This window comes from Delphinapterus leucas, chromosome 3 (genome assembly GCF_059928025.1).
Source record: "Delphinapterus leucas isolate spDelLeu-1000000601 "Yukka" chromosome 3, BTC_Dleu_Yukka2, whole genome shotgun sequence".
NCBI classification, from domain to species: Eukaryota; Metazoa; Chordata; class Mammalia; order Artiodactyla; family Monodontidae; genus Delphinapterus; species Delphinapterus leucas.
Window position 1 is genome coordinate 32,523,054 of NC_143131.1, and position 25,452 is coordinate 32,548,505.

The following is a 25,452-nucleotide window of genomic DNA, read 5'->3' on the forward strand; positions in this document are numbered from 1 at the left end:
TCATAAATCATTGAAGGCGGAAGAATGAGGACTAAAAGCAGGGCTTGTCCAGTTTAGTACTGTATTCCTTTTCTAGTGTCATTTAACCCTGCAACATGCTGTATTAAAAGGCATCTACTACTTATTTGGTGTCAGCAGTCTCATGGAAATGTTTTCTGTTTACTATTTTGCTTCTATTTCTAGTCCTTCAAAGCAATAGAAACAATGTTTCCCTTTTGATTAGTTAGAAACTTTTTTTTTCTTCTCTACACAAGAGTTTGGTGTTTTACTGAATTGGCATTTAAACATATCTATACTTCCTAGTATAGACATAATTGCCACGAATGGCAAAACTGGGTGAAGAATCACCTACTAGATAACATGACCCTGAAGGAGAAACATACTTGACGCTATAAAATATCAAGAAAAGAGAACTTGATTTTGCAGATACGTAAATTTTGTAGGTGTTCAAAATGACACGCTATTCTTTATAAAATGTATAAAGTATAATACAGTAATGATCAGTGCTCTGTTGTCCAAACTCAGCACCATATTACATCACACTGGTAGAAGACCAAGTGAAGGACTTACATGTCTTGTAAGATTTTCTACCACGGATTTTCCTCTCCCAACCAGAATTTGATGAACGATCTTTGGTAACAAGTTTTCCGGATGTTCTATCAGAATTCTGGCCAGACTTTCACAGTTTATATTAGTGTGGGGAAGAAAGACTTCTATAATTAACACATGTCCCAGGATAGTGTTTTTTCTGTTTTTGGAGTGATAGATAATGCTGTGTCTTGTATGATGAGGGGTTGTGAGACCCCCAAAGGGCTAAATAAAAGAGTATGATTTGTAAAACATCTTTACCTATACTATATTAAGACAAATAGTGCTTTATGTATCCTGTATAGTTCATCTTTGAAGATTCAGCTTTTTCTTTAATTTTTGGTTTTACATACTTCATGATTTCCAGGATCTGATCATATATATTTCTTATCTAGTAGTTAGGGATTTCAAGCTTTATCCATTTGTGCTTTGCTTATTTATATAAAGAAAAGATTTATGGTTATTATCTTTATTCCCATCTCGAAGAACTACTTATAAATGAAGAATGGTAAAGGGGTCTGGGTCTGTGTAGATTAGATCGAGAGAGATGGCCTTAGGTACTGCTTCCCAAGCTCTTTCACAAGCTGGTCCTCATAATAGATGATAATGTATGATATAACAGACAAACCCACTCTTTGCTGGAACTGACTTGCCTGAGGCTCCAGTGCCCCAGGCCCCTCTCAAGCCTGCACGGCTCCATATCTTGACACACTTGATCCATCCTGTGCCCACCAGTAGGAAGTTCTACAAGAATATTGGGAATGTGCCTCCAGTAAGCGCTGCTTCTTTTTGTTTTTTTTAAGTTTTGAATTTCATTTTATTCATTTTTTTTTACAGGAGGTTCTTATTAGTGATCCGTTGTTGTTGTTTTTTTTTTTTTTTTCGGTACGCGGGCCTCTCACTGTTGTGGCCTCTCTCGTTGCGGAGCACAGGCTCCGGACGCGCAGGCTCAGCGGCCATGGCTCACGGGCCCAGCCGCTCCGCGGCATGTGGGATCTTCCCAGACCGGGGCACGAACCCATGTCCCCTGCATCGGCCAGCAGACTCTCAACCACTGCACCACCAGGGAAGCCCAGTGATCCGTTTTATACATATTAGTGTATACATGTCAATCCCAATCTCCCAATTCATCCCACCACCACCACCACCCCCAGTCACTTTCCCCCGCTTGTTGTATTTGCCTTGTAGGATCCACCACTGGTGTCACTCACCCTGTGGACTCCAGCTTCCAGCCTCTTATTTGTTTCGTGCTCCCAGACTGTCATTAATAAGAATAATTACCAGATTTTTTTTTCAATCATTATTTGTGCTTTTTTTTTTTTTTTTTTTTTTTGCCTCTGTAAATTCTTCTCAAATAGCAGATTGGCGCAAACTAACATTTAGTGTTTTGAATTAGAGGAAGAAAATTGTATTTAATTTTCTTACCCAGGAGACCTTCCATTTTCTCTGAGATCTTTTTCTCGTGATGAAGTTCTTTAGGCAAGTTTATTATCAGATACAGATGTGATTCATTTTGTGCCAAGGACAATTACCAGGTTCCAGATTTTTGCTGCTTGAGCAGTTACCTTAATTTTAGAGCAGAGGCTGTAAATAAACTGATTTTAATAAATGCATTTTTCCATCCGTTTGGTAGGACTTAATTTGTTAATTAGATACCATTTTTTAAAAAGCATAATCTGTGCATCTGTATCAAATATTTATGGCAGGAATAGAGCAACACTTTTCCTTGTTTTGTTTTTTTTGCAGCAACCCGTACATTTATAAAAGTGCCATGGCATTTTTTTCTTTTCACCATTGAGCTTCTATCTGGTTTATCAGAGAGAGAATTGTTTGGGGCAGGGAAGGGGGAAGATTAAGAAGATTTCCAGCAAAGAGTGATAATTGCTACAAATCTGGCCCTATGGTGGAAGTTCCTTAGAGTTGGAGGAATGTGGAGGAGGAAAAAAGGATAGGCACATGCTCACTTATAAGAGCAGAGAAAATGTCTTTAATCGTTTTTATTTGAGGGATGTCTCCATGGAGATCAGGTGGGTGTTGAGGAGTCTTATTTATTGTAGACTAAGGCTTACTCACCAGGTTTGCTTCCTGAACTTTAGAGGAATGAAACTAAGCCCAATGGCCCATGCATGCTGCAAAATCATCCAAGTTTGGAAAAGCAAGGCTTTGGGAGGACAGGACAAATAGCCTGGAAGAGTTTAAAGATTTCCCATTCTTGCTCTTCTACCTCCCTGGCTCAATATTTTAATGTGGAAAGCAGTTTTTCTTTCTCTGTGAAATAAAACTTGGGCTTGTGCAAATCCAAAGAAAATTCTTTCTCCAGTACCTTTCCATTTTCATCTGCCTTCTTTTTATTTGCTTTGGACTCGCATCTTGATCTGTGTTCTTAGTTTTGGGGATCAGCATATACATGGCCTTTCAGATGTATTGGGTAGTCCTGAGGGTGTCCACGACCGTAAGACTGCCTCTACACAAGTGTGCAAAACTGTGTGACAGTCTCCTCCCCAGACAGGTGTTAGGCTCTTTATTTGAAATTTTGGAAAATGCTGCTTCTCCCAAGGAATCACTGGGTTAGCTTATCCATTCTTGTACTATGTGACAAAAACCAAACATGAAAAAACCAGACGGAGTTTCTTTTACAGTGTGGGTCAGCAGCTGCGAAGGATTAAGAAATGGTGTTTCATCATAATCATGATTAAGATATAAAATTATGAAGGATGTTAGGCTTCTTTTAGCATGTGAAGTAGAATAACGGTGGTGTTTAGATATGTGCATTACGGATGCCTAAGATGTTATGCAGGCATTGATTTCTTTTATAGTAACATTTGTGAACTGGGGTAGTAGTTCCTTTTTCCTTCCTTATGATTTTAGTAATACCATCTGCTTTTTAGTATAAACTTGCTAAGACTTCTCTTTCTGGGTCAGGTGGGTTTGGAGATGATTTTAAATCTGCCACATCCCTTCCTCCCCATCATCTTCTAAAACAGGCCTTTGCATAATTAGGTGGTATAAAGGAATGAGCACTGGAGTTGGGAAAACCTCCCTGCTGAGCCCAGCTCCTCTGTGTACGAGTTATGTGACCTTGGGAAAGTTACCCAGCCTCCTACAAGCCTCAGTTTCTTCTTCTTGTGAAATGGGGGTGAGATAACTAATTTTGTAGTGTTGCTGTGAGGATTCAACTACTTTAAATAACATAAAGTTGCAGATACCTAATAGTTCCTTTCCTACCATGTCCTAAAATATAAATTTATTTCTCTCATTGATTTCCTCCTCTTCTCCCTATTTGCTTCCATGATTTCACTTAAAGTAAGCAAAACAAAACCACAGAAATAAATTATTTGGAATTTTTTGTGGCCTTTTTACTTTTGTAGAGGGGTAATTCCAAAATTCCTGTTTTGGAATCTTGACACTGCCTTTTGTACACAAAGTGCTTTCTTCTTCTCTGCCCCCCACCCCATCTCTTTTCTCTGGTCTTCACTGAGAAGAAAGATCTCTGTGTTGAGCACATGAAAGTCTTGTAACTCCTTGTCATCTTGCTTATGATCTCCATCGCCAGTTACTGTCTCTTTGTGGCTGCTGCTAGAGCTGAGCACTTTTGGGGCAGACTGTGGTTCCTCTGCACTGCCAGATTATCTAAAATGACAGTAGGTTTTGGTTTAAAAGGCTAAATTGGGACTTCCCTGGTGACGCAGTGGTTAAGAATCTGCCTGCCAATGCAGGGGACGTGGGTTTGAGCCCTGGTTCGGGAAGATCCCACATGCCGCAGAGCAACTAAGCCCGTGCGCCACAACTCCTGAGCCTACGCTTTAGAACCCGTGAGCCACGACTCCTGAGCCTGCATGCCACAACTACTGAACCCCACGCGCCTAGGGCCCATGCTCCGCAACAAGAGAGGCCACCGCAGTGAGAAGCCCACGTGCCTCAACGAAGAGTAGCCCCTGCTCACCGCAACTAGGGAAAGCCCGTGTGCAGCAGCGAAGACCAAACACAACCAAAAATAAAAAATAAATAAATTTTAAAAGACTAAACTTAATTTTTATGGTAACATGGGGTTCAGCTTAGGCAGCTAGGGGAAGCCGGTGGTGGTCCCACATGCTTCGGTAAGATGAAGTAGATTAGTGTAAGAATAAAACCCTTTATCGATTTAATTAAGCAAATCAGTATATTAAAATATGCAGACTAACTTCAGACTCTAGTTCTTTGCACTACAGTGGCCTTCTGCTTTCTCTTTGGTCCGTGCAGATCTCCTGTCATGACATTTTCCTCTGCTCCTTTAATTCAGATGTGCTCTCTACCCTTCATTTGCTGTGTCACTCAGCAAATGTGTACGTCTGAATGTGGCAAGCGCCCAGCTACAGAAGTACCTCTTCAAGAACAGAGGATGGAAGATGTCTTTGGTGGATGGTTGACTGAGTGAATGCATTCCTTCTAAGTAGTTATAGCTCATCTGTCTTCTGATAACTCCTTGGGCTTCTAGGAGGCACGTGTCCCATTGTTGTTAAGTAAAACCCTGTATGTGTGTTTGACAAGTTAGCAGCGTGGCAGCTCTACTTGCTCCCCAGCCTCGCTGCCGTCTCAGGGGTTGTTTGGTTTGGCAGATGGCCAGCTCTCTGCTATAAGATGCATTTCCTTGACAGGACAAAGTGTGGAGCCACATTAGCTGCAAAGTTTACAAAGGTTAGCTAAACATACACAATAAATATTAATAAACAAAAAAAGCCCACCCACCTTTGACTTTGAATTCTGTTTCTTCATTCCATGTTTTGGAATCCTTGTAATATTTGATTAATAGCCAGTCTTAGGGTAATTGAGCCTTAAGTATCTTTTGCTTAAGTCAGACTGCTCCCAGAGTCCTCATTGGCTGCTTTGGTGACTCACTGCCACAGTGGATGGAGCTCTGGAATGACTGTTTAGTTCAAGGGGTCTCATTTGCCTTCTCCTTGCTTCCATGTAAAAAGCCATGTGTGTGTCTAAGGGCTTTAGAGGGTAAAAGCTGTGAACAGGAATAGAGGTGCAGTGCCCTGAGCTTGGACTCCCTGGAAAGCCGTGAGACATTGGTCTGTTGGCCTGGGCCGTTGCCTCTCTCTAACATTTACACCCTCAGCATAGAGGGAGAGAGTAACAGTAACCTGCTGCCCCTGGAAACTGCCTGTTTGGCTCGGTGTCTTGGAATTTACCAGGCCTACACTGTGGATCTTTTCCAATTCTGCACCCTGCTCACTTGAAAACATATTTGAGAACCAGTAATCTTAGACTGCTTAGCCAGATCTCTAGAGAACCAAGGAAGAGAAATAACTTTAATGCCATGTCCTTAAAGTTGTCCTGGGGCGATTTGTGGGTGCTGAGATTTCTGAAGGCCCTTGAAAGCCCCTCTCATTCTCCTCCCTTGCTCTCTGGTCCTTGCACATCCCTCTTTTTAGGCCCACATTGTGAGGGAGCTAACCCTACTCTGTTTGTGGGGTACTTGAGTATAATAATGATCTGGAGAAATTAAATTATCCCTCCTAGGCAGTAGTGAGTTTAAGTTGAAAATTGTCTCTACCTCCACCTAGCAAAGCAATCCATTTAGGCTTGGGTGAACTGTAACTTTTAATTCATCCCTGCAGCAAACATTTATTGAGTTCCAGACACTAATCTAGGCACTTGGGATTCTTGGCTATGTAAAACAGATGAAGATCGGCCTGTGTGGAACATATATCCTAGTAGGGGAGGCAGACAATAAGCATAATTAACAGTAAACTATATAGTACTTTAAAATGGGATACATGCTGTAAAAAACAAGGAAAGTAAGGAGAGTTGTGTGGTGTTTTAAATAGGGTGGTCTGGGTAGTTATGACACTTAAGCCAAGACTTGAAGGAGATGAGTATTGGCTTGGATGAACTTATTCTAGGTAAGATATGAAGTTATGTTTGTGACTCTTTTCATGTTTCCACATACCTGGCCTTGACCATCTGGAAATTCCCAGTGGTCTAGGCGTGCTTCTCAAATTAGTCTCAGTGGCGGAGAACCTGGTAGTCAGGTTGTGCTTTGCAGACCATGAACTACTGATATACTTAATTCCATCTTACCAACCAGGCACAGTTTTAGTAGGGGAAAATGTGACTTTTTATACACACGCATTCTAAAGTAAGTTTCATGAGCATATGCACAAAGCAACAACCACCCCACACCCTAAAAGCCAAACTTTGATTTACTATTTTCATCTTTTACTAAAAATATGATTTACTATTTTCAGGTTTTTCTGTTAATATTCCCTCACCATTAGAAATGTTTTATCGTCTTTTAGCACTTGCTAGTAGACATTGGGTAGCAGGCAGCACAGGTTTAAGAAAAATTGTGGAAAGAAAACTTAAAACTGTGAAAACCTGCCCTTTGAACTTAGTTTTCCCCCGACGACAGGGGAAACACAACCACTCTGATTTGGTTTTCTCAGTAGAACATCTCAACGCTCTTCAGTGGTGCAGAGCTTAAGAACCACTCTTCTCGAATATTGTCAGGCATGAATTAGAAGTTCTGCAGAGACTCTTTTACATTTCCTTCTTAGTTTCTCAGGAATCTCAGAGTAGGAATTGCAGCCATTTAACTATATGCATTTTTTGGGGGGCCAGTCAGGTGGGAGCCAGAGTTTCTATCAAAAGGGGTTGCAGGGATTCCCAGATATTCTGTCTTAAGAAAAGAGCTGGATGGCTGGGGAGAAGAAACCAAAGAAATGCAGCCCAAGTTCAATTATTTGGGAGACAGAAATTCCATGATTTGCATTTTAGTATTAGAACAGAAAATGGCAATATCTAATTGTACCCTTTTTCCCTTAGTCCTTGTACATTGCCAGGCACGTGAGAGGTTCCTGATAATCATTGAATTAATGTTTCCACTCATTTCTTGCTCTATCAGAGTGAGATCTGCAGAACCCAGCACATGCTGTTTCTGCCTACCAACCTTAGTTTCATTTTTTCCCCCTTAATTCTATCCCTGCCATCTCTTCCACCTCTGCCCTCTTACTTCAGCAAAAATTAAAAACAGGCTGTACTTCTCACTAAGAACTCGTGGTTCTTTCTGACCCCAGAGTACCACTTATTTTCCTTACTAGTGATGAACTCACAGGATCATAACTTCCAGTGAACCTTCTCCTAAATAGCTTTTCATTCAGGTTAATATCAAGGCTTTATATTCCATATCTCTGTTTTACTTCTGCTACTGACCTGCTGGTTTATCTCATAGATAGGGAGATATTATTCAATGTTTGCAAATGTGTGTTGTTCCTGAAAAAGCTTTATGAGATTTCGATCTTTGTAAACTAAAAACAGTAACCACCTGGTCTCAATATGCTGTCCAGAGGGGCATATTTATTGTGTGTATAAAAGCATGAAACACTGAGATCTAAATCTGCTTCAGTGGTAAAATGAACTGAGTTATGTGGGTTCAGCATTCTAAGCTGCCAGCCTCATATGGCAGCAGAGCCGGGAAAGCCCACCTTTGTGGTTTCAAGGCTGTCAGGGAAGGAGAGGAGGGATGTCAGGAAGGGAGCATCTTTTTTATTTTTATAGAGTATCACACAGATAACAAGTGATAGAACAGAACTCAACCTCAGGAACACAACCCTATGGTTTAGAAGAAAATGCCCTAAAAGTTACAGGTAGTCATCAGGGTGATTTTCAGTTTCGTAAACAAGCCATCAAAGTACCAGCAGATTTTTTTTCCATTTTTATGTGCCCTCTTTAGTTGACTACCGTGCCCTTCCTTTACAGAGTGTTGTCCGCTGCCTGTGGCATCCAAAGCTGAACCAGATCATGGTGGGGACTGGAAACGGATTGGCTAAAGTCTATTATGACCCCAACAAGAGTCAGAGGTATTTCATAAGTATTGCCTGTTTTAGATGGATGACAGCAACTGGGGGAGGGTTTTCTTTTTCCACCCCCACTTTTATTTATTTCCCTCTTTGATGGGGATCCACCCTTTTAGAAAATGCAGCTGGCACAGAGTAAAGCCTCAAACTCCTAGTATTGTGCTTTAAAGAGGATTTGGATATCTCCCTTGATCCATACAGAATTCAAAGTGAAAGTTTCCTGGGGATTTGCAGTTCTTTAGCTGAAATGTTGAGTGCAAGGGGAGAAAAAGGCCTGCCCACTTTGCATACCACCCTGGACGGTGGCATTAGCAGTGATGCATGTAAGGGATTAACAAAGCAGGGAACTAACCACTTATAGGAAATGGAAACGGCTAGTCTGTTTTGTTCCCTTTCTGTTTGGGCTTTTATCAGGTGCCGGTTTGGATGTTTGGCAGGGTTGTTCTCTGCCAGCAGAGGAGGACAGCACAGCTACTTTCCCCTTCAATCCCATGTCTGTCCCCAAATGCCAAATTTAAGCATACCAGTGTGCTTCAAGGATCCGAAAACTTCACTAGAGGCTCAGTCAGTCTCTCAGTTATTTCTCTTTTCCTTGGGCACAAAGGTAAACATGTATCACCAACCCCAAAAAAGATGGTTTTGTTTCTCTTTGTTAAGGTATAGTGAGTGATTAGCTCTTTCTTTAGAGTCAGCCTTGGCTAGCTAGTACTAAAATTCACATGCTGTATTTACTGGGGTCCCCCGTAAACCTGTTTTGAGCTCCCACGTTCTTTCAGGGGAAGGGAAACCCATCCTCTATTAGTGAATATGTATTGACTATAATTTGGCTCAGAATAGAAGCAGACAGAATTTTCTGGAGTTGGAACCTTTGCCCTATAAAATAAAGTTATATATTGTGGTCTTTAAGAACAAATAGGATTTTGTTTGTTTTTTAATAAAGAAATTGAAAATGCTAATGTAATTAGGATGAGAGGAGAGAGTCTGTTTTACTTGAGAAAATAATGAACCCATTTGATAGCACCCTTTAGAAGATTCCTATCTTTGGAATCTTTACTTTAAGAAATTTGCTTATATGTTTTTGTTTCTCCTGAAACGCATGCTCATTATTGCTAAGGAGAAGTGAAATGTTCTAAGCACGCTTTTGGTTAATCCCACACATTCTTGGACTGTAGCCCCTTGGCAACACTGCCAAGCTGACTCAGTTCCAGATCACTTGTACTCTTGTATTTGAATTGTAGACAAATGCCACTTGGGCTGTAGACTACCTAGGTTGCTTTCATCTGAGACATAAACTAAAATTTGAACCCTATGACCTTTAGGGTGAAAAGGTTGATTGATGTTATTAATATCTCTTCAAGATCTTAATTTTAGGTTATTTCTATAGATTTTTTTAAACTGACCTTTTGTTTTCCAGTTACCTTTCTAACCCTTTCACAGAGCAGTAACCACTGAGTCAGACTTGCTTTCCCGTACATTTAATCTCTTATCACCAAGGGCTCCATCTGTTGCCAGTCCTTAGAAAGTCAAGGACTTGGTGAGGTGGTGTGTACAGAGCATGTTCCTGAAAGTATCTAATGCTTTTGACGTAGACTTTGTTTCTGAGACCAAATAAAGAAAATCGTTTGCTTTTACTCCTCTCAGGGGAGCGAAATTATGTGTGGTTAAAACACAGCGGAAGGCGAAACAAGCGGAGACTCTAACCCAGGACTACATCATCACCCGTAAGTTGTTAGCAGGGTTTCTCCATCATGCGTCTGTCTTCTGTTCTAGTGTGCTGTTGATCTCATGGCTTTAGAGACAGAAAAAGCCCTCCGAGTTCAGGCATATGTTACAAAATACCCCTTTCATGTGTTCAGGACTGGGGGTCATATAACAGCTAACCCCTTTAGCTTCTGTGCCCCGTCACGGAGACAGGGTTACTTCATGTAACTTTCAACCCAAAAGGGAAAAGCCTAAATTCTGTGACCATGTGATAGACTGATCCAGAGACCTTTAGATATAAAATGAACTACCTGGGGTATGAGCAGAAATCTTACCAGGACAGAGCAGCTTCTCTCGGGTTTGTCACACAGCCTCGTTAATCTGGCAGGTTTTTGTTTCCCAGAGTCACAGTCTCAGACCTGTCACAGGTTGCGGCTAGGCAGGAGATCTTGGATGCAGTAGCAGTTGTCATTAGCAGATGCCCCTGTGGACTTTATCAGTGGCTCAGTCTAAAGACCAGGGGGCGCTGCACTGCTGGGTTTTCTCCCTGGTGGTTGGTCTCATCTAAGACCATGTCCCTTGGAGCTGATGATCAGTAAAGAGATCCAGTGACATTTTTTGCAAGAGTAGAAGTGTTAAAGTCTGTGTCTTAACCAGTCTAACTCATGTGATTACACGCAGCCTACTTCAATTCCTGCATTCGTTTGAAGTGAAAAGCTATTTTTCCCCCTCCTAAAAATACTGTTGTGTCATGTTGCCCCACAGAGTGACAGGTGGCTGTGTTTCAGCTCCCCTGACTCAAGGTAGACATGTTTTACTAGTGAGTGATATGGCCCTGGCCCAGGCTGGAAGTACGGGTAGAGGATAGGAGGGGTACTGGAAGTGTTTTTTAGGTGTTAACAGACATTTCTGTCATTCATATCATAAATTTCCTTTAAACCCCTATTATTCCTTTAACTCTCCCCCAGTTTTCTCTTTTAAAGGGGTTTTAATTTGCACATGAACATTCAAAGAAATTATTCTGGTACTTTTTTTGGTCAAAAAAAGATATTTGATTCTATCACCAATAGTCTTCTCCCTCTCCACCAGAATATCACACTGTTTCCCTTTTTAATACGTATTTTCTTTTATATTCTGAAATTTAATTCTGACATTGAGCAACAGCAATTGGACAAATACTACTTTGATTTTTATTCCTTTGTCGACCATATTGAAAAGGATTAAGTCCCCATCAAGTCACCACATCAGGAGATTCAGGCACCTCCTTGCATTCAAGGCAACCTTTATCCCAGTTTCAGTGGGATAAGTGTTCCTCCCTTCCGGTTTCTCAGTGCTGTCAACTCCTCCTGAGAGGTGGTCACATTTCAGAAATGTGTGAAGTGATTCCAGTGTTTATGAGGCATCTGAGGAAACTTCAGGGCTGACAGGCAAGCTGTTGGCATTATTTGCATTTGGGTCCTATAAGAAAAAACAAGAGGCAGTCCCATTAAGTGTTTCTTTTCAAAACCACAGAAATTAAGTTTAACTGCTGCCCATGGTTTGGGAGATGGGGAGCCTCACCAATGTTTCTGTGACGGTATTTGACGGCATTTCCTGAGTGCCATTAGTTGCCAGGAGAGGTGAACAGTGAGTCTGGTCTCAAACGAAATTGGCTAATTGGTTGCAATAAGACTGTCTTTTATTATTAGATGAAGGCTGTCATCATGACTTCCATTTCATCGTCATTTACTCATGCGTTAGCTATGTTTTTGGATGGAAGGGTTATTATCATAATGAAATTTTTCAAATGTGACTTCTCGTAGCTCATGCCTTGCCTATGTTCCGTGAGCCCCGCCAGCGGAGTACAAGGAAACAGCTGGAGAAGGACAGACTGGATCCCCTGAAGTCTCACAAACCCGAACCTCCTGTAGCAGGCCCAGGTGACTGTGATCTAACTAGTGACTTGCAAAGGGGGTTGCAGGGCAGGGTGGGGTAATAGATACAAAATTTGGAAGCTCTTTTGGGCCTAGATGCCTGTTTTCGGAGATTTTACTTAATAGGGGTTTTCAAACGTCTTCTTTTAGCATCAGAAGTTCTTGTGTAAAGATCTGATGCAGAAACCCAGTGCATAAACTGATAAAAATGGAGCTGCTGTGCTGAAGTAGAGAGGAAGCCCGGAGCCCTTTCTGCTTGGTCTCCAACTAGAGCCCTTTAGGTGACCTCGGTTGAACTCTGGGGCTCCTTGGAACCCAGTGTTAAAACCACTGCTCTCAATATTGGCTTAATATGCAACACTGGGTACTTTGACCAGAATTTAGGCTGGACTAGGTTTCACACAAGGCAGAAAGTGAGCATCATTTAATTCTGTGTTGATAAAATGGAGCTGCCCAATTCCCTAGAAGATGAATAAAAATCCTTAGTTTCTAAGAAAGTAGGTACCAGAAGAAAGCAAGGCAGCATTGGCTATCATATAGCACGTACCTTTACTAGAATCCCGTTTTCTGTTATCACCTGCATAGTTTCCATTTGTCCTATGTTCACGTGCTTAAAGCTTATGACTTGTTCATTCATGTGAACCTGAGTTCTGGACCTGTATCTGTTTGGCCTGACCCTTCAGCATTGAAAATATTTCATATACCAATCTCAATTTTTTTCCATTTTCTCTGCCACCATCCTAATCAAAGTTCCTAAATAATATTCTTGCCTGGATTATTGAAAAGCTCTTCTAACTAGGCACCTTCTCAAGTCTCTCTCCTCACCACCCTACCTTCGTTCATCTCACACACAGCTTTTATTCCCAATTCCTGTAGCTTTCGTATTGCTACTGCCCTCAAATCTTCATAAGCTTTACACTGTCCAGTTGCATTTCCAGAGATTGAGTTCTCTTCAGTCTGAATCTAACGCACTTTTTTTTTTTTTTTTTTTGCGGTACGCGGGCCTCTCACTCTTGTGGCCTCTCCCGTTGCGGAGCACAGGCTCCGGACGCGCAGGCTCAGCAGCCATGGCTCACGGGCCCAGCCGCTCCACGGCATGTGGGATCTTCCCGGACCGGGGCACGAACCCGTGTTCCCTGCATCGGCAGGCGGACTCTCAACCACTCCGCCACCGGGGAAGCCCCTAACGTACTTTCAAGCTTTACACCTCACCTCTCTCCTACTCTGATCTTCTCACATGACTGTTGGTTCATTCCTGCCCCCAAATGCCCAGTGAACTTGCCTCTTTCTATACTTTTGTATTTAAACCATTCTGCTCATTGAAAATAACCTTCTCTGTCTTCTGAGTTCTCCCAAATTGGATTTATCTCTTCCTGCAGACCCCCTCCCCCCACCAGATCAGCCTGAAGAGTTTTCTGCTTCCTCTCCTTCCACTTAGTTACTGGCCATGCAGGTTCTTTGGCAGTTATTTCCTGCCTTATAAAATTAATCTTTTAGTGCTACTTGACTTTTCATGTGGTCATGTGGTGTGGTTTTTTGTTTTTCCTTTTTTTTTTTTAATCTTCCTAAAAAGTCATACCTCTTCTGAGCACTGGGAACCAGGCTGGCAGTTGGGGATCCAGTGGGGAAGACATTCCTGCCCACGTGGAGCTTCCTGTCTAGAGCAATTACAGTACAGTAAAATAATGTGGATCAGTCTGTTCATCTTCTTTTCTCTCCTACAAGGCACTTGGAAGATGGCAAGCCCTAAGATACGTTTGTTTAAATCTAAAATAGCACCTAATGATCATTGGTTATTTTTATTAGTTGAATTTCATGTGTTCGTGCCTGAGGAATTTTTTAAAGCATACACATGGCGAACTATTTGTATTTCTTCCTACATTGGTGTCATTGTGTAAAAGTGAGCAACGAAGGCATAATAAAAAATGTCTCTATTTAAAACTGTTATGGGGAAGTTGAGGTTTGGTGATGTCCTACTTTGGTTTTGATTATCATACTTGAAAGCTGGAAGGACGGTACTCAAGTACTCCTGAGATTTGTGTGCTTCAAACCAAAGTCTGGTAGAAGCCTCCGAGGGCTCAAAACCTTGGTTCTGTAGGGAATGACAAAAATCAGGTAAACCTGAATCCCTGACCCTAGTCTGTCATCCATTTAACCGTCCGCCTTGGAAGCCAGCAGTGAGGGATTCTCAACCTGGTCAGATAAGCCCAGTGTACAAAAGGTATATGCTCACTCCATTCCGGATTTGGTTTTTTTCCTTTGGAACAGGTCGTGGTGGCCGGGTTGGAACCCACGGGGGCACCCTGTCGTCATACATTGTGAAGAACATTGCTTTGGACAAAACCGATGACAGCAATCCCCGGGAAGCCATTTTGCGGCACGCCAAAGCAGCCGAGGACAACCCATATTGGGTTTCTCCAGCATACTCCAAGTAAGGAAACAGCCTTTTAAAATAGAAAATGTATTATGTTTAATGAATTGGGAAGAACATAACAATGGCTGCTTTGAGGTTCTAGTTTCTCCATATCTTTTTTATTCCTAAGCATGAAAAATGGCCAGGTACTCATGGTCCTGAAACCTAGGCATTTATTTGTATCTGAGGACTCTAAACGGTAAATGTTTTAACCAGGCCAGTTCCATTAGATCTATAGCCTAGCATAAACCCATTATGTGAAACCCATTCTACCTGTGATAAAAAAAAAGAAAGAAAGAAAATCACTGCCTGTCTGCATTATCTTAGTTAGCGAGGGTTAAAAGCAAATGAAAGGAAACAGTTTGTAGAATCTATTATTGAGGATTAACTTTTATTTGTAGAGCTGTGTTTGTAAGTAACACTTAAACATAGGCAGAGTAGAGCCTGCCTGCTCAGATTCCCTCAAATAGCTTCGCATGTGTGAACATGTAGTGGTTCTTAAAGCCACTAAACCAGCTACATTTATACTAAAGAACAGTAATATTGTAGAATTCTGGGGTTTTAAGTTTTTATTGTAAACTAATGTTAGACTCACAGAAAAATCGTAAAAGCAATGCAGAGAGTTCATGTATACTCTTCACCCAACTTCCCCTGATGTTAACACCTTCCATGGCCATAGTACAATTAATTGGCAACACCATGAAATTAACATGGGTACAGTACTGTTAACTGAGCTACAGACCTTATGTGATTTCCCCAGTTTTTCCACTAATATCCTTTCTCTCTTCTACAGTCCTATCTAGGATCCCACGTTGCATTTAGCTGTTACTTTTCCTTTGTCTCCTCCAGTCATAACAGTTTCTCAGTCTTTCTCATCTTTCATGACCTTGATGCTTTCAACGAACAGTGGTTTGTTATTTTGTACACTTTCTCTCAGTTTGTGTTTGTCTGATATTTTCTCATGATTGGAATAAAACTATGCATTTTTGACAAAAGTAACACAGGAGTGATGTTATATCCTTCTCAGTGCATCACATCAGGGGCTTCGTGTCCCTCAGTCTGATGACTGGTGATGATAACTTTGATCACTTGGTTAAGGTGATGTCTGCCAAGTTTCTCCACTGTCAAGTTACTATCATTCCATTTTGAGTTAGTAACTTGCTTGGGAGTAATATTTTAAGACTAGGCAAATCCTGTCTCTCAGACTTTCGCTCCTTCGTTTTATCATGCATGGATAGATTTGCCTGCAGCAGTTACTACTGTGGTGTTTCCCTAGTGGTGTTTTCTATTTCCCTCTTTTTTTTCCTACATTTATTACTTGGACTTCTACTAAAAGGAAGAATTGCTCCTCTCACATTTCTTTATTTTTCAAGTTTTTAAATATAAGTGTGGACTTTAAAATACTTTATTCTATGGGTTAAAATCCAATATTATCATTATTTAGTTTGTCGCTCACATTGTTCCAGTTTTGGCCAATAGAATCTCCTTCAGAATGGCTCCTTTATTCTTTCAACAAGGTGTGTTGTTTTTGGTTTGTTAGTTTGTTTGTTTTTTAGCACGTCCTTATTTTCTGGCACCACAAAATGTTCCAGGCTCATCTTTGTTTTTGTTTTTGTTTTGCCACAGTCCTAGAATCAACCGCTTCTCCAAGGAGCCCTGGCTCCTTTTTGTTGGAGAATGATGTTTAGAAACCAAGAGGTTGGTGCTAGATGTGCTCATTGCTACTAAAATGTCATTGCTTCTAGGTCCTGTCAGCCAGCAAACCTCAGAAATATATGTTTGTATACTAACCTACACATATACACACATTATTATTTCTCTATGTACCTATCTGTATGTATATTTTAAATAGTACGAGCTTAAACTGATGCCCCTGGTTTCAATCCTGTACCACAGGGTTCATTTAACCTTTTCCCTTTGCGTATTTGTAACTTCTTTCTCCAATAGTGAGAAACCCAGCTCATATTATCTACAGTATATTTACTTACTTGTTCAATTCTAGTCTACACCTAAAATCGTTTTAGAATCGCTAACCGCCACCCACCCATGAGAAACACTTTTCCTAACTAAATTACAGCATTTGTGTACAGTTCTTCTTGTCTTTTTTATCCTTACAGTGTCTAGTCAAGTTACTTAGCTCTTTTCTTCTCCACTCCCATCAGTGTGGTTATGTTATTCATTTGAAAATGAAGTTAGGCTTATTTTTAGTGTTTATATTCCTTTATATTTTTAGGGTGTGGGTAGGGTATATGAACTGTTACTGTGGTGCTAGGGACCAGAACTTTAAAAGAGATATACTCAGGGAAGTGTCACTCCCTCTTCGTCCCTGCTCCCCCATTCCAATACCCTTGCTTCTTTCAGTCCTTTTCCCACTCACCCCTATAGGTAACCACTCTGTTCTATCTTCTTTTGCACAAATGTGCAGATCTGTATTTTCTTATATTCCCCTCCTTTCTTACATGAAGGTTAGCATGGTATAATTAGTCTTTTGAGTTTTGTTTTTTTTCGCTTAGCAGTATGCCCTGGAAATCACTCTCCACCAGTTCATAGAGCTCATTCTCATTCTTTTACACAGCTGTATAGTGCTCCGCTGCATGGATGTACCATGGTTTATTCCACCATTCTCCTACATATGGGTATTTAGATTGCACCCAGTATTTTGCAATTACTAACACAGTAAATAAATTTGTGTATGTGTATTTTTGTATTGTTGGAAGCATATTCAGCTTTTCTCTTGATGTTTTTATGTATTGCTAAAGTTTTCTCTTCAATTATGAGAAAGCTGGACTCTGATTACTTTTCAAAACATTTATATGCTAGAAGAAAACCAACTTTATAAACCAGCTCAGCTTACATGTTATACTGATATTGATCCTCTCTCTGCTGATCATTATGAGCTACTTTGCCTAAAAGTAAAACACACTGTCCTAGCTTGGGTTCCTTAAAAGCAGACCCTGAGATAAAGACTCTTACAAAGATGATTTAAGCCAAGAAAGTGCACAATATTAAATAAAGTTCCAGGGAGGGTCACTTTGGCTTAGTCCCACAAGGCGATCCTGGAGACCCTGGTCAGAGCACACAGTAACTGGAGTATTACACTCCAACATCTGTTGGTCCTTGGTGATGGCTAGAGATGGGACCAGGGGAGACATTTCAGGCAGTTCCAGCTGTCCTGGGCTTTAGCAACCTGCCGGCAGCCCTCGGACAGAGAGAGGTCGGTGCTGCTGCTGCAAGTGAAAGCACCCTGCAGAAAAATGCTAAAGGGACTTGAGGGCCCCTGGTGGGGAGCACCGCATCCTTTGCTGTATGTATTGTAGCAGAACAGACTTTATTTACTGTGTAACGTCAGTGGTGGATGTTTGCAACATGTATTAATAACCAGACAGTACAGATGGAACATCTCTGAACAAGTAGTTGGATAATATTACAACAGCTAAGAGGGTCATATCAAGGCTGGCCAGCTAAACAGTTTGCATGTAGCCTTCATTTGTATAGAATCTGTGTGTGTATAAGCTAATATATGTCAACACATCCTTGGCACTCAGATACGCTCATGGATTATGCCTCTGACACTTCTGTTTTTAATGGAGTAGTTATTTTCTATTATTATTAGGGATCTTTTTATACTTCAGAAAACTTGTTTATAAGCATACCAAAAATTAGCTGAGGAAAGAAGAGTAAACAGAGCCATGGTTTAAAATTTGCCAAACATAATATGTATCATTTTGATAGCAAACTGCTCCAAATAGACGTGTGTACGTTTGTACACAAAGTAAATCATTGAGGTGTCTCCACAAATATTGAAATAATACTGTTTGCTGATTAATGATTGATATTAGCAATATGTAATTCATAGAAAGGTGTCAGAATTACCACTGAAGAAAATGAGGCACTGAGAAGGTAACTTTTAGAACCTACTGGATTGCAAGTTATTGCTAGAACCCAAACCAGGAACCTGGCCTTAGAACTTCCAGATTATTGTTCTAACTTCTAACAACTAATTATCTTGATAAGAAGATTTTCATGTCTGAGATTTTAAGTAATACGTGCACACAATTTTTTAAAAATCCAGCAATGCTAAAGCATAGACGATGGAAATTTGAAAGCCTCCCTTTCACTTTAACCCCCAGTTCCTTTGTTCTACCACTTCGAGATACCCACTGCCGACAGGTTCTTGTATTTCCTGCCAGGGAGAGTCCATGTATAAATGAGCAGACGTGTGTAGAAACATTTATTGTTTAAAAACATAACATGTTTTAGAAGCTGGTCTTTGTTTTTGATTGTTGGTTGGTTTTTTGCTTTATGTATTACTTGGGAGATTGGACTAGACCCGTCCATACATACCTAGCTCATGCTGTATACTTTCTTGATATTTTCCATTGTGTGATATATTATGCTTTTCTAAAACAGTACAGTATTGAAGGACGTTTGCATTGCTTTCAGTCTGTTGTTATTATAAACTATACTGAAATTAATATCTTTGGACTCCTTGACCACATATGCAAAACTTCAAGAAATAGAATTGCCAAATCAAAAGATATTTGCATTTTAAATTTGTATAGTGCCCAGATTTCTTCCAAAGAGACTTTTTAACCAACTTATTCAATGTATCAGAGCTTCCTTCCCCTTATCCTTCTATCTTTGTCAATCTGATAGGTGAAACCTTGTACTCCATCGTAGTTTACACTTTCATTAAAAATTTTCTAGGCATCTTTTCATATGTTAAAAGCCTCTTTTTCCTGTGAACTTTCTATTTATATCTTTTGCCCTTTTGTCTATTGGTTGATTGGTTCTCTTACTGATTTGTCAGAGTTCTTTATATTAAGGAGCTTAACCCTTTGTATGTCACGTATTGCAAATATTCCTACTAGTCAGTCATTTTTTAAAAAATAAATTTATTTATTTATTTTTGGCTGTATTGGGTCTTCGTTGCTGAGCACAGGCTTTCTCTAGTTGCGGCGAGCGGGGGCTACTCTCATTGCAGCGTGCAGACTTCTCATTGTGGTGGCTTCTCTTGTTGCAGAGCACGGGCTCTAGGTGCACGGTCTTCAGTAGTTGTGGCATGTGGGCTCAGTAGCCATGGCTCGCAGGCTCTAGAGTGCAGGCTCAGTAGTTGTGGCGTACGGGCTTAGTTGCTCCGTGGCCTGTCGGATCTTCCCGGACCAGGGCTCGAACCCATGTCCCCTGCACTGGCAGGTGGATTCTTAACCACTGCACCACCAGGGAAGTCCCGTCAGTCATTTTTATTTCTACTGTGTTTATGCCATTTTTCCCCCATGTGAAAAAAATTTATTTTAATGTGGTCAGATTTAGAGGGGTTTGCAGGCATAAAATTATATCATATGCAAATAATTATAAATTCACCTCCTCTTTTCCAATTTTTATACCTGCTATTTCTTTATCTTATCTAATCGTACTGACTGGTACTGCCAGAACAATATTAAATAATAACAGTGATAGTGCACATCCTTTTCTCACTTTGAACTTGAACAGGATTCGGTTAAAACATATGTAATTGCCCTTTCTATAGAAGAAATAAAAGCCGAATATCGGCAATTTCATATTGTTCAATTTAATGGTGTTTCTCCGTAAAGCATGACAGCTTTTGAAAACACACACATACAAGATGTTAAAGAAGAATTCATCTCTTTTTATTTTATTTATTCATTCAACAAAGATTTATTGAACACCTACAGTGTGTCAGGTACTAAGTTGTGGTTTATGGAGCTTATATTCTAGTGGACAGAGAGGGACAACAAGTAAATCTATAAGTGTTAGATGGTAGCAAGTGCAGTGAAGAAAAATAAAATAGGGATAAGGGGACATAGAGTAATCAGGGAGAAAGAGGGGTGCTATTTTTAGATATGGTGATCAGGATAGAACCTCTGCTAAAGTGATCTTTGACTTGAATGAAATGAGGGAATGGGCTGTGCAGATATCCAAGGGAAGAGCATCCTATACGAAGAAAACACTGTACAAAAATGAGAGGCATGTTCATCTGAAATAGATGCTGAATTTTATTGAATTCCTTTGTTGTGTCTCTGTGTATTTCTGCTTTATTTTTGTTTTGTTTTGTTTTTTGGGGGTTTGTTTTGTTTTGTTTTTGGCTGCACCTCGTGGCTTGGCTTGCGGGATCTTAGTTCCCTGACCAAGGGACCAAGGATCGAACCCATGTCCCCTGCAGTGGAAGCTCGGAGTCCTAACCACTGGACTGCCAGGGAATTCCCTCTGTATTTCTACTTTGATCAATGAATATGATTATATTATAAAATTCTAGTATTGAATCATCCTCACTTCTTTGGTATGACCCTCACATGCTTATGGTTTGTTCTTTGTCAGGTGTTAGGCTGCCTTCATAAAAATTTTGTATGCTTTCCTTTTCTATATGTACTCTCAAACTGTTTTGAATACCATTAAATCTACTTTGTAAAAATTTGATAGAATTTACCCGTAAAACTGTCGAAGCCTGGTGCTTTTGTGGAGGGGAGGGTGAGTAGTAATTCCTTAATTTTTCTCTTTCTTTTCCATCTCCTCATGGTAAGTAGACTATCTGGATATTCTGACTCTTCTGAGTCTGCTTGGTAATTAGTATTTTCTTGGAAAAAAATTCATGCAGATTTTCAACCTTCTTTAACTAGAATTAATTGAAGCAGAAATTGGTTTTGTTCATTGGTTTCTGTTACCTAATGACATTTTCCTGCATTGTAGGTGGTTTAGTGATATCTACAATTGAATAATATGCTAGTTTAATAGTAGCTCTGCAAAATGGGTAGAACAGGTATTGTCATATCCTTACCTTACATGTGAGGAGACTGAAACTTAGAGACTTGCAATTCACAGTGATTGCAATTAGAATTAGACTTCATTTCTCTTGATCCCTAATTTAATGAGCTTTTCAGAGGACTGTGATCTCTCTTAATATACACCTTTCTACTGCTGCATTTTGCTCCCATCTCTTTCCTTCCACTCAGTTCTGTCACCTTACATTTACTGCATACTAAGTTCATGGCACTGTCTGTGGCATGTGATTTGTTAGCCAGAATTGCAGTGCAGTTTCTCCTGTGTTCACCTGCTACAGTATACTGTTTACTGCCAAGTGGCAGTGTTTGAAGGGAAGCTAATATTCAAAAGGATCTTTTCATAAAGGTCACTGTAATCGAGAATGTGTGTCTGGTTGTTTTTCTTCCCTGCAGTTGACTTGTGTCAGTGATGAAATGAAGATTTACTGTATCTTGCTTTATCACAGGAAAGCACAACTAGGTATTACACAAATCTGCCTGCTTGCACATGACACTCACCTTTATTCTCCAGTGATGAGAACAAAGAGTCTTTTAACACTTTACCTTTATTGTTGAGTATTTAAGTTTCATTCCTGGCACTCACAATGTAACAACCATGAAAGTTTTAAAACACAGCAGGATCACAGAGGACTCTTGTTTAGCTATACATGGGAAGATTCAATTACAGTTTCTTGTCAAAAGATGTTGCTGGAGGGAGGGGAAAGGAGCCGGCTGGGGAGTGGGCAGGGTAAAGATCCAGAATGCTATTAGCTTACACATCAACAGGGATAGTTGTGTGTGGGAACCTGAACCCTGGCCAGTAGCCAGACAGCCTGACAGTTCTGTCAGCCATGGTCACTTTCCTTGCCAGATAAGCTGCCATTATTGCTGGTTCAGTCAATTTAATTTTCAGCGTGCATGTCTTGTCTGATACGGGATACGTGGATATGTGTGTATATGCATTAAAATATCATTCCCATCTATAAAGGATACATTTAAGTCATGTTGAGTTACTAGGCAATATTTAAAGAGATCACTCTTTGAGTGAGTAAAGATTTATATATTATTTGTGCCAGGAAGAGACATAAACCCACAGAGAAAAATATTACTTTTTTTTGTGAGTTACGGTTACATGACTGATATCACTGACCACCGTATTCCTATGTAAGGGCCAGTGTTTCTCAAAGTGATTTTGTGGACTGTCTGTGTCAGAGTTGAGGGTAAGAGTGGAAAAGTTAAAAATTCAGATTTCTAGACTTCACCCCAGGCTCATTTAGACTGAGAGATTGGGGCTGGGAATCTGCATCTTAACAGGTTCTCCAGGTGATTATTTTGCACACTAAAGTCTGGTAATAATAAAAAAAAGTAATTATTTAAAACAAAGTACAAGTGATTAGCCCTTCTGAAAATTCAAATATATGGAATAGATTATTTTGATTATAGAGATTCATACTGAAGATAGCTCATTTACATAGAAGAGTATTTCCCCCAGGGTTTTTAAAAGAACAGCAAGCTGCTATGTTGTATTTAAGATGCAAATTATTTGATCAAATATATTCCACATACAACTTTTGAAAATATGAAGTGAGGAACACCTGATAGCCAAAAGCAAGGTATATGGTAATAATGACACTTTTATATGGTAATGTAAAAACTTTATATATTATTCATTTAAGCCTCACAACAGTCCTATGAGGAAAGTGGTATTATTGCTCCAGTTTTACGTATGAGGAAATTGAGGCTTTTAACTTGACCAAAGCCATACAGATAGCAAGAGGCAGAATTGGGACTTGAACACAGGTGGTCTGGCTTCAAAGTCAAGCTTCTGCTTTTGACTACTACAGTGTACTGCGTCTCATCACAATGCAACTGATAATAGTTATTGGAAAAGTTGAATAATAGTGAAGCCGAAAAGACTATTGTGTGGCATGGTGGAAGAATGCTAGACTAAGAATCAGAAGTCCTGGGGTTTAATTCCTGCTCTGAGACTCACTTACCTTCACTGAGACTATTTCGCCATCTATGAAGTAAGAGAGTAGAGTTACACTAATGCCCAGCTTTCATATGTGTGTTTGAGTAGAAATTGTGGCACACCGTTACATGTTTCATAAATGTGAGCTTAGAGAGGGCATTTTGACGTTACCTGGGCTGCCTCAGGCCTGTGTGCTCTTCAAAGATTTAATCATTCTAACTTGTTTACCCACTTACTGATAAAGTAGCTAATGGTGATTTTAGAGGGTTGCTTTTGTTTTTCCCTCTTTTTCTTTTTTTTTCCCCCAGTTTCCACAGGTTTCATGTATGTCCCTTTCTCCACCCTCACCCAGTCTTTGAACTCTCACACAAGCATAATGAGTTAGTATGTCCTACTTAATGAGTCTGAGATGTTTTTTAGCTATTTTTAGCTATTTTCCAAAATATTATGTGTTCACTTCCTGAAGAAGATAGAACATTCTTTATCTAGAAATATCTTCTTATGCATCCCTAATATTTTTTATGTATAACTGAATCACTTTGCTGTACGCCTGAAACTAACACAACATTGTTAATCAACTATGCTCCAATATAAAATAAAAATTAAAAATAAGTAAGTAAATAAATAAACAAATAAAAATTATCTTTGATTAGCTCTTCACCAGAAAGAAGGGACCATTTCAAGTGGAATCTTTTGGTCAAGCCTTTATTTAATCTTAATAATTCTGCAATTGTGACGACTGGGTCAGAGTTCATCTGGGCCGTATTCATTCTAACAGGGTTAACAAGTGTGTCAGATTGTCAAGTCATGGCTATAATTGACTTCGGCCTTGAGGTTTTCCTTCATAATAAACAATGGGCTCTGAGCCAAACAAGCTTGTGGTTGATAGTCACATACTGATGATTAAGTAAGTATTACAAGTGATTTCCCCTCATACTCATTCTGTTACCCTGGAGCTCACTTTATGCTTTTTGAGTGAATCATATCAGGAGAATATCCATAACTAAAAAGAATTTGACCTGTGGACTTCCCATTGCAGCCAAAGACATTTTGAGGCTTCTCTCTGGCCTGAGCATTCAAGGAGTGTAGAAAGCCTAGGTTAGAGCTTAGTCAGAAGAGAAAGGACAGCCTTTGAATCTTTGAAAAGACACTTTGAATCTCTTACACAAACATTGTATCCAAAAAATGCCCTTCGAAAAGACTACAGAGGGAATTTTTATTCATTACTGCCTGTTCTATGCAAAATTCCTCTGGATGGAAACATTGAAGGTGGGACTCCGTTTCTGTTGGGCTTCTGTCGTTTTTCTGTAACACACAGTTGCTGGAAAAGACTCCCTTTGTACAAATAACTTTGAGAATTCAGTTTGAAAAATGTTCCAAGGGGGAAATTAATCAGCACAAAGTATCAGCTATTCAGAATGTATAGATTTGAGAAAGACATTTGCTTAAGCTTTTATATGTACTTCATGAAATATTAACTATTAGCAAATGCAGAGTTTACTGAAGCTAAAACAAAAAACCCATCAGCCCTCCTCTGATTAGTTTATTTAATGGTTAGCAGTAAATAACTATGTTGCTATCTAATCTGCTCTCCTTTTCTTGGTAACTCTAGTAAACAAGATGACATATATAGTCAAGTGAAAAATGTTTACTATTTGCCAAGTGAGTTAATCAAACTGGAAAATACAAGTTTCACATCAGCCTTCTGTAAGTTTAAGTTTTCAGTTAACACTTAGAAAAATGGGTAAATGTAGACAGTAAATCAATGAAATAAATAGTCTGGATAAAGCTGATTTCAATAAGGTGGACACTTTAATGGTTCTCAACGAGGCTTACCTTATCCCCATTAGCCTGTTGAGCACACACAGTGCTTTGGCTTAATGGAATGTTCCCCTTATCTTCTTTTTCTTCAGGTCAGTCCCTTTGTAGGCTTTTGTTTTGGGCAACTGAGGTAAGTCTGCCATGAGGTTGTAAATTTGAGTTGACAACTTCCTGTCTCTTGAGAAAGGAGGTAATAGAATTACGCAGGAACTGCTTAAATAGGAGGAGACAGGGAATGGGTGGTAATGGAAATGCTTTCTTGAAGCAGTAGAATATATTTTTTGCACATTATTTATTTATATGTGTATTTCTTGAGTTACTGCCATGTCTTCAGTGCCCATTTGGTTTGGTTTGTTCTACTTTTCCTCATGGAAGCACCCAAAAGAGTCTATGTTAAGATCAGTGTATAAATTCCATTTCTTCA

At 39.9% G+C, this 25,452-nt stretch overlaps 1 protein-coding gene across 4 annotated transcripts in view; it reads left to right on the forward strand.

The window, feature by feature from the left end:
• WDR70 (WD repeat domain 70) overlaps window positions 1-25,452 on the forward strand; it is a 307,508-nt gene that overhangs the window by 276,258 nt on the left and 5,798 nt on the right. For all 4 annotated transcript variants that reach the window (XM_089908783.1, XM_089908782.1, XM_022598984.3 and 1 more), the window contains 4 exons: window positions 8,332-8,432; window positions 10,071-10,150; window positions 11,933-12,049; window positions 14,312-14,474. In XM_089908783.1, coding sequence (XP_089764909.1) covers window positions 8,332-8,432; window positions 10,071-10,150; window positions 11,933-12,049; window positions 14,312-14,474 — 461 coding nt within the window. The remainder of the gene's footprint in view (window positions 1-8,331; window positions 8,433-10,070; window positions 10,151-11,932; window positions 12,050-14,311; window positions 14,475-25,452) is intronic.